The sequence below is a fragment of the Conger conger genome, chromosome 15 (assembly GCF_963514075.1).
Source record: "Conger conger chromosome 15, fConCon1.1, whole genome shotgun sequence".
Classification (NCBI taxonomy): Eukaryota; Metazoa; Chordata; class Actinopteri; order Anguilliformes; family Congridae; genus Conger; species Conger conger.
The window spans coordinates 22,607,021-22,617,357 of NC_083774.1; the positions used below are offsets into that span (position 1 = coordinate 22,607,021).

At 36.9% G+C, this 10,337-nt stretch overlaps 1 protein-coding gene across 2 annotated transcripts; it reads left to right on the forward strand.

The window, feature by feature from the left end:
• Positions 1-556: 556 nt before the first annotated feature.
• On the forward strand, positions 557-7,595 carry lyve1b (lymphatic vessel endothelial hyaluronic receptor 1b). 2 transcript variants are annotated; one of them, XM_061222632.1, is made up of 7 exons: positions 557-651; positions 735-839; positions 2,604-2,787; positions 4,880-5,019; positions 5,396-6,019; positions 6,253-6,331; positions 6,609-7,595. In XM_061222632.1, exons 2-7 carry the CDS (start codon positions 761-763, stop codon positions 6,760-6,762), a joined length of 1,260 nt encoding a protein of 419 aa, XP_061078616.1. In that variant the 5' UTR covers positions 557-651; positions 735-760; the 3' UTR covers positions 6,763-7,595. The 2 variants fall into 2 exon arrangements, with proteins under 2 accessions (XP_061078616.1, XP_061078617.1); XM_061222633.1 differs by having other exon boundaries at positions 559-651; positions 738-839.
• The last annotated feature ends 2,742 nt before the right edge of the window (positions 7,596-10,337 follow it).

A 10,337-nucleotide genomic window follows, 5' to 3' on the forward strand; every position in this document is an offset into this window, starting at 1 on the left:
CCTTCCTGCAGCAGCAGGTTTAGTGCATTATGAGAGGTGTTATTGTATCATGTGTGTTGTTATGAGGTATAATAATCTGTGTGTTGTAATGAGGTGTAAATGTGTCCCAAGTATTATGGAATTGAATTACCTTGGTGTGCTGTTCTGAGGGATAAGTGCATCAGTATTCTGTTATGAAGCCTAATCACATTGGTGTGCTGTTACGCTTTTGTTATCTGGAAGTATAATGAGGCAAAGAAAGGACTGGAATAGTAAGAACACAATGAGAAAAACATATCAAGATAAAAGAGGCTATTTTGAAAAACATTAAACCATTCCTAATTATAAGTGAGAACATCCATCATTTTTTTGAAGTTGTTTTGTTGAGAGATTTTCCTGAGAGAGGCATATTTTTGCAGAGTATGCTAGTAATAATGTGCAGTCTTACACCAGTCTCCTGAAGTGAAAACCCCTTCTTATCACAGCCCAGCACAGATTCCCATGTTCTTCCTGTTTCCTGTTTCCAAGAATAATGACCTTGTCAACACTTCTAGTGGTCATTATTTGTTGGATTGGTTACCCTGCACAAGCTCTGCATCCACACCAGGGAAGTTCCTCAGTATACAGTACATCCTCGTGGGTGTTTAAACACAGCACAGAGCGCTTTTACAGGTCGGTATTCATTACTGTCCTTCACACAGAAGCATATTTGTCTCCATGTGCTGCTATGAGGTGTGATTGCTTTTAATCCACAGCAGCTGATCTCAGACTCCTGTCAGCCATGGCATGGATTTGCTTCCTCTTGTGCCACCTCTGTTTGGCCATCTCCATACTGGCGATTAACCCCAGTCAAATCAAAGGTATGGTCTCCTGCTCTTCTGGTCATTGTTTTTTTTTTGGGGGGGATTCCTTGTTTTTATTATTTATGTTATCTTTCACACATGTTATGATCTGGTCATGCATACAGTACTGTGCAAAAGCCTGTATAACATTCTGTACAGATAAGATTCTTTTAAAAATAATGCAATGAAAGGTCCTAAACAAACATACCATACATTTTACACTACATTGTAGTAATTTGGCAAAATAGTTCAAAATGGAATGAAATCATTATTTTTTGTGGCCACCCTTTGGCGTTAAAACTGCATCACTTCTCTGAGATAGCCAACGTTGTCCTGCAGTTCTGTACAACAATCAGCAGGGAGGTTGTTCCAAGCATGTTGGAGAACTTGCCACAGTTCTTCTGCAGACTTTGGCTCCTTGCTTCTGATCTCAGACAGCCTTGATCAAGTTTTTATGTACAAAGTAGTCAATTGCTTACAGTCATATGTTACTTTTTGTAATTACATACACAAATGTCTCTGTAAAATTAAATCTTTTGAAAAAAGATTTTCCGTTTTTAAGCCACATCTGCAACAAAAAGAAATTTAAGCTTAAACTATCAGTTGGCTTTTTGAAATATTATACACGTGAAGTCCCAACTCTGTCAATTGAAGCTTGTACAGAATGCTGACAAAACTAAAGTAATGATGTTTTTCCAGTGGAAACATTCAATTTCCCATATATTGTAACTATTCTAGGCAAGCAGATAGAGGTAGTATCTTCTTACAAATATTTTGGATTTTAATTGATGACTGTTTTTCTTTTAAGCAACACATTGAAAATCTAGTGAAAAAGCTGAGGCTTAAAACATGCTTTACATTTGAGTTGAGGAGAAAAGTTGCTGCTACTTTTTTTTATCTTTACTTAATTATGGGGACCTGTTGCATATGAATACATCAGTGTGCTTTGGGATATGTAACAAAATGTAAAGCCCTTACTCATCATTGCACATGGGGCTGGTTGGCCATCTCTGTCACTGGTATATGTTTATTTATAATATATTATATATGGGTAAACTTCCCTCTTATTTATGTATCTACATTACACAGAAACATGGACAGTACACTGACAGTCTGTGGTCCATTTTACTGTCTGTCCCCAAAGCTCGGATGGGTATGGGCTCTGTCCCTTCCACTTGGAATAGCCTTCAGAATGCAGCTTAAAAATCTGCTTCCTCTCAATTAATTCATAGCAGTTGTTTGGGCTATTGAAATTAATTAATTTGGAAGTTGTCATTGCTTTGAATAAGCTGATATCTAGCTTGTTCTTTTCTTTTTTCTTTTTACACTTACTTATGTTTCTGCATTTGTCTTGCCTTATCTTCCTCTTTCTATCATGCTCTCTTACAATTGCTTTGGATATATTATTTGTTTTATGTTTCATATAAAAAAAAAATATATACATATAACAGGACTAAACTGGGTTTAATAAAAGTAAAAAAAATTATGAATATAGTAATAATGTATAAACAATATAATGCTGTTATGTAGGCTATATTGTACATTGTGCATATATACACATTGTAATATACAGTATCTGACAATACATGTTTAAAATGAGTGTAATCACTCGGGATACATATAAAAAACAACAGCTTATTTTATTCAACAGTTGCTGAAGTATTTGTTGTTATTTGTGAATGGCATTTTGTGTCGAAAGAAGTACTCCAGCTACTGTATAATAATGTTGAAAAATAAATTTTGACAGTCCTCTTCCTTCTGTTTGTCTCTTATTCACTTCAGTTTTCCCTGAAAATGGTGCAGTTTCAGGTGTCTTTCTGGCATCTCTCCAGCATGTGCACAATAAAAATCACCCGTATTCCTTTAACGCCTCTCAAGCCAGAGAGGTGTGTCTGATGCTTAATGTGATTATAGCTTCAAAAGCTCAGGTGGAGGCGGCCTATAGAAACGGCTTGGAGACATGCAGGTAAGACTACACTGCTGTGACAGTTATTTTACTGCAGCTGACGAATCCAGGGGGACCTGGACCGTTCTGCTTCACTTTGCTGAATATTAAATTGAACAGTTGTGCATGTGTGCATGTCTATGTGTGTGTGTTCATTTGAGTGTATTTGCATACATATTGGATGATCCTTGTAGCAATGGCATCCTATCATATACATAGTCCAAATGAGTTTGTCAATATGAGGACCAGAGTTATGCCAATGAAAGTTCAGGAAGCCATTTTGAGGCTGAAAAATGAGAGAACAAAAACAGTCTGAGACATTAACGGAACAATGGGCTTACTGAAAAAACTGTTTGGAACAAGAGTGACTACTGGTGTATATTTGAGATCATTGCATTGCTGTGGGATGAAGCACCATCCAGTTTGGAGGCATTTTATTGAACTTGAGCAGATCCGATGCTTCTGTACACTTCAGAATTCACTCTGCTGCAGTTACGGTGGCAGCTGTACATGCCTAAACTAGAACACCCTCACCATCATGGTTCACAGGTGACTTATTTTAGCCTCCACTTTTTGGTTTTGCCACTCTGATACAAGTCAATCCTGGCCTCTGCTGTCTACAAGACCTTTTTCTAGAACTTTGCAGGCTCCTTTAGGTGCTACTTAACAAACTGTATAAGTCTTCTTTGGCACGCAGCCCCATTTGCAATTACTGAGCTCACCAATGGTCTCCTGCATTAGATTTTTTTTCTAAGCTTACGATTTGGCCCATGGCTCTGATTATATTTCTCAACCTCATATTGGCTGTCCTTGACACAACTCTGGTCCTCATGTTGAAGAATAACAGACTCAAAGGCAAGCAAAAGCCTAGAATCAAGACTAGACGCTGAAAGCTTTTTTACACGGAAGTGATTGAATGCACCCATCTAATCAGATAGCTGAGAAGGCCACTGTCCAATTACTTTTGTTCCCATAAAATGGGGGGACTACATATAAGAAGGAATTTAATTCCTACACCGATCACCTGATATGTATGTAAATACCCTTAAATTAAAGGTGAGAGTCTGCCATCCTTATATTCCTTGTATCATTTAAAATCCAATGTGCTGGGACCAGTATTTTAAAACTTTTCTGCATAAGATTTCAGCATATTTCGAAACTAGAAGAATTGTTCCTGACCATAAATTTGGGGATAAGGATTTTGTAATCCAATCATATGTAGAATCTAGATCCAATGTTGTTTTTGGGTATTTAAATTCTAAGGTGGGTATTAGGATTGTTTTCATACTGAAAATCCTGACACTTGATCTTGATCCCACTGGGTGGATTCAGGATGGATTCAAGGTCGATCTTTCAAGAAAACTCCACAAAACTAAAAGTCTAAAGTCTAAACTGCAAGCCTTATGAATGTGTCAATACTTTGGGATATTTTTTGTACATATATTCTGTTGTCTATTCTAAAATAATTTCAGAGAATACCGAAAAAAAACAAGGATTTCACATTCTACACAAGGATCCAGATGAACCGCAGTTGGATGATCAATGAGAGACTGTAGTGAACCATTATTTTAACTAGGGTATTTTGATCAGCAAAAACATTATGCTCTCAACAGTTGTGTTTATTCGTTATTTTTATTAGTGTTTAAAGATTGAAGTGTTTGGAAATATTTTTTTATGAGTGAGACATTGCATTTTGAAATTAAACTAACTTTGGCCTGTGTATTTGTGTACTAATCCAGATGATATAGATATTTCCAAAGATTGTAAATATAGATTGTGTAATTCTGATCTTGTGTTATCTGGATCAGAATGATCCGATCTGAATTTATTTTGAAAAACCGAGACAGAATCTACAAGATCAATTTCATCTGGGATGGCAAAACATTGGATTTTTAAATTCCAACAATTCTGATTCAAAGTTTTAAAATACTGAGCCCTGGAGTACACAGCCAAAAGAACGGAATTTGTTTGCCACTGTCTAGATACTTATGGGCCTCACTATATATACAATGAGTTTAGTACAATAATCCTTCATTCTTTCTAATGAAATAAACCAAGAAGGAAACTCCTTTATAAAAATTTGTGACAAAAGAGCATTTATTTTTGTTTCTAGGTATGGGTGGGTTGATGAGCAAATTGCTGTTCTCCCTCGAATCACTGCCAGTAAGCCATGTGGCCAGAACCGAGTGGGAGTCATTCCATGGCGATCAGTTCCTACTAAGTCTTTTGATGCATTTTGCTTCAACTCATCAGGTAATCATCTTTAAACGCAATCTGCTGTTTGATCTGAGAGCTATCACATTTCAGTGGAGATAGCCGTGCACAAATTCCTGTTGAAATTATGTAAACATGAAGGGCTTTTAGGCCTGTGCTAGAATAGAAATCATCACCTGGTGAAGTGGTAAAGGTAACTATGCATAGAAACATCCTTCATTGACTTCCTATGGGCTGTCTTGCTATATTTAATAAACTGAGAGGGAAATCAAAGGTTAAACAAAGGTTAGAATTTTCAAAGAAAATCATGGATTAAAAAAAATGAGTACAAACGTGATTGTTTGCTGACGATTGCCGCTATGGAATGGAAGTTTTGTTGTGTTGTTTTTTAATGCAATTTTTCCATTATATGCAGATGTACAGACAGAAGTACCTGTTAGCACTATTATCAGCACAACCACTAAACCCACAACTATCCGCACAATCACTAAACCCACAACTATCCGCACAACCACTAAACCCACAACTATCCGCACAACCACTAAACCCACAACTATCCGCACAACCAGAAAACCCACAACTGTCCGCACAACCACTAAACCCACAACTATCCGCACAACGTCTAAACCCACAACTATCCGCACAACCACTAAACCCACAACTATCCGCACAACCACTAAACCCACAACTATCCGCACAACGTCTAAACCCACAACTATCCGCACAACCACTAAACCCACAACTATCCGCACAACGTCTAAACCCACAACTATCCGCACAACTTCTAAACCCATACCCAAGCCAAAAGTATCTTCATCGCCCGTGCCTGCTCGTCCTTATCCTCCAACTTTCCCCCTCCCCCAAACTACCCAGTCAGCTCAATCTTCCACACCTCCTCCTCTCTTCCCTACTAGCTCTAATACTCCCGCTTCATCAATCTACCTTTTGCCTTCTACTTCTGACGTTCTTCTGCTCACCACGTCACCTGTTCCACCAACTCTGCACCCCCAGGATATGAGCTCAGGGTCACCAGTGGGAGGTACAGTCTCCCCTTTGATATTAATGTTATAGCATTGGTCTGATTTACTATAGTTATAGCACTGCTATGATACAGTATTACTATAGCTATAACACCACTCTGATATTACTGTAGTTATAGTACCACTCTGATATTACTGTAGCTATAGCACAGCTCTGGTATTACTGTAGCTATTGAATGTACTTATTAAACAGCAACAGCAATCGTTTATTTTATTTTTTTCTTGGTTCCAGTAGTGCCAACTGTACTCCTCATTTCGATTGCCAGTCTGGCTCTGTTGGCCACAGTCATTGCACTCTGGTATTACAAAATGTGAGTATGTTGTTACATGTTACACAGATGAATTTAACATTGTGAATTACAAATACACAAATACAAAGTTACATCGAGAAATATAGTGGTTTGACAAACCCAGAAGATGCTGCTTAAGTTGTTCACTAATCATCAGGTCCAACCAAATGGTTTATTAAATGCGCTTACATATTTTTAAGAGCCTAACTCTTCGTTTTAGCTCTGCAGCATTATGAATGGCGAGAATACACACTAAATTGCTTTGGCTCATTTTCCTCTGCCTCTTTTTGAAAAACAGGAACCGAGACAGAATGATCCCTTTCTGGAAAGGTGGCCAGCAGAAAGATGACATTGAGGAGGTGTGGGAGAATCTCTGTCATACTGAAGTGAAAGAGCAGCACACAGAGATGGAGCTGGGTGGCATCAGGAATGACTCTGGAGGAGGACTCTGAGACACACACTGACTAACAGCCTAACAATGGCTTTCCACAGGATATGAAGCAAACCTGCAGCAAAGGTGAATTTAGGTTGCACCTGCTTCACTTCCATGTGAGCTAATGCAGCATTTTCAACCAGCAGCAGTGCTGCACAGATGGAAGCATCCCAGCAGCAGAATCAATAATGTGGAGCAGCACTCAAGTGCTCATGTGCACACTTTAGGTAAAAAAAAACCCAAAGCACATTTACAGAGAATATAATGGTGCTTTTGATCATTTCTATGTGTTTCAACAAATCATTTTATCATATTTAAATAAAATTAACTAATCCAAGATCAAGATCATCCTGACGAAAAAAAGTAGTGTGGCCTTAGTTTGGCTTCAATAATGAAAATGGTGGGTGTTGCAATGGTACTCACCACTTCTCTGCTGCTTTCTAATCCTGTGGAAAACCAGTGCAACTGTGATGGGACTTCACATATGTGAGATTCCACTAAAGAACCATTCAGGTTGTGTTGTTAATTGCATTATATCTTTGTACCATTAGTATCTGTGCATCATTTGGGAAGACTCTTGAAAAGTTAAGTGTTAATGGCACAGAAATATTGTGAAAAGTCTTACGTATGCAGACAGCATCCAAGTCCGCCGAATGAACTGCTTTCATTTGGGTTATCTTGTGCTGTTCCCCAGCCTCAAACTTACTTGTAACTAAGATAAATACTAATGTTCACTGTAAATAGTTTTCAGCAAATAATATTTAGTGTGTGGTGCAACGCAGGAGATTACTTTATAGAATACATAAAAGCTTTTTCTATATTTGTAAACCAATAAACTACTCGTTTATGCTACTCTAGAAGGTCAATTCTGATTTTACTGAAAATATGCATTCACTGCATAACAGTCAAAATGCAATGGACAGAGTTACAATGTGCATACCAAAGGCTCTACTTTACTGCATCAAAAAATCATACTTGTGAATATTTAATTAAATCATTATAACCAAAATGTGGGACTTACTCAAGCCTGTACCTGACAAGAAATAAGGTGGAAATATCTACTCTTATTTAGTCATTGTTAGAAATGTCTAACATTCAAATTATTTTTTTCCTCTGTAGAGCATTTGTTTTAGTACTATCTCCTGTTCAAATGTTCAAATTAGTATTTGTAAACTCTGCTTTCAGAAATAGCTAAATTACTTGTGTGCCCATGTTAAGAAGCTTCTAAATGCATTTGTAAAATAATTGTGTCTGAGATTACCCTACTCTCAAGCAGTGTCAGATTTACGGTCTATACGAGTGTTCCACAGCAAAGGTACACATGAACACCATATAATGTCAGATGAGATGGAATTCTAGATGTAGCACGAATTGGCCAAGTTGTCACATAGGCCTACTTGTTCTTGCCAAGGCGGTCAAACAAAACACAACAGTCCTCTGTGAACAATAAGCAATGTCATAAAATAAGGCCATAGCCCACCCTGCTGTAAAATCCAGCTATCACATCTTGGTCTGCTCGAAAATTGAGCTTGTCATAATCTGGTCCAGCTGAGTATGAGCTGGTCTACCAGCATGGACAAGCTGGTCATAAAGCAGGGTCAGCTGGGTATGAGCTGGTCAACCAAGTAGTACTGGTAGCTTGTCTGAGCTGTTTCAAAACATAGTTTGTGCTGGCCAACCATGTCAAGTTGGGAGCTGAACTGGTCACCCAGTAAAACAATGTCGAACTGGGAGCTGTTTCAAAACCTAGCTTGAGCTTTTTTAGGAGGGTAAGTGAACCACAGCTAAAAATGTAAAATTCTTCGATAACTATAGTACTGCAGCTTTCAATTTCCTTTCCAAAATAACAGCTTGCGTCTGCCCAAGACTTAAAGGTGTACTCAATTTTCGTGATGCGAGCTGAGACTGGGAATCCACACAGACCAAACTACATGGCTGATAGTTGAAAAGCTGTGAAGATAAATCACAAATTTAAGAGGACAAGATTACATTTTTTGGTGGTAAATTTGATTGAAATGGCTGGGAGAAAAATGGCATTTTGTTGAGGTAGGGAGGATTTGTGGTGTTTTCAGGAGGTTTCAGAAACATACACTCAAACATTTTTACTTTATTACACCTACTTATTCATGCAATTATCTGACCAGGCAATTGTGTGGCAGCAGTTCAATGCATACAATCATGTACAGTCAGGCCATCACATCAGCCATCAGAATGGGGAAAAATTTGATCTAAGTGACTTTCACCCTGGCTTGGTGGCAGACAGGGTGATTTGAGTATCTCAGAAACTGCTGATCTCCTGGGATTCACACTAGTCTCTAGCATTTGCAAAGAATGGTGCAAAAAAATCCAGTGATCAGTAGTTTTGCCAACAGAAATACCTTGTTAATGAGAGACATCAGAGGAGAATGGCCAGGCTGGTCAAAGCTGACAGGAAGGTGACAGTAATGCAAATATGCACAATAGTGGTATGCACAAAAGCATCTCTGAACACACAAGCTATAGCAGTAGAAATCTAAAAAATAAGTCTAATAAATAGCTAATGAAGTGCTCAGTGAGTGTACGTATTAAAAATGTGTCAGTGGAAAACTGCTAAATTAGGGGTATTCATAGAGGCCATTGCATTCATTGCATTTGTATCAGTATTTGCTGAGACTGTAAAAACTTTTTTTGGACCTAAATGGATAGGCAATCATGTTTATATTACAACCATGTTGAAATAAATACACACAAACGTTTTTCAAAAGTTTTATTTGGAAAAATGTTTTTCAGTGGAAAATGAAAAAATACATGAGACTATATGTAGTCTTATGTCCAAAATCTTAAAAATTACAAAAAAAAACAACTTTTTTTGGACTTAAATGGAAAGGCAAACATGTTTGTATTACAACCGTGTTGAAATAAATCAATATAAATGTGTTTTGAAATAGTTATTGTGAAAAAAATCTCATGTTTTTATACATGTGTTTTGAAATAGTTATTGTGAATAAAATGTTTTTCAGTGGAAAATGAAAAAAAAAAAAGTCTTATGTCCAAAATCTGAAAAGGCAATCATGTTTATATCACAACCATGTTGAAATGAATCTATATAAATGTGTTTTGAAATAGTTATTGGGAAAAATGTTTTTCAGTGGAAAATGAAAAAATTCTTATGTACAAAATATAGAATCTAACAGATAAATAAATGTGAACAGATTTGAAATGTGTTTTAAGAAATTATTGATGATAAATCCATTTGGGAGAAAATTCCAAAATGCATAAGATTAATTTAATTTTGTTGAAATAATGTAATGTGAAATACAAAATAAATATACTGCACTGCAGTCATTTCATCATTTAAAATCACATCAGGATAGAAAAACAGATTAAGCTGAAATGTTTATTTCCATTGCGGTCTTCCTAAACACTAAATAATAAAAATGATATACACTCAGCAAGCACTTTATTTGGTATTTATTCATATTTATTTATTTATACCAGATTTATTATTTATTTATTATCTAAGCCTATCCACTTAAGAGTTATGAACACACTTAGTGTGTTTAGAGATGTTCTTCTGCATACCACTGTTGTTATGCGTGGTTATTAGCATTTTTG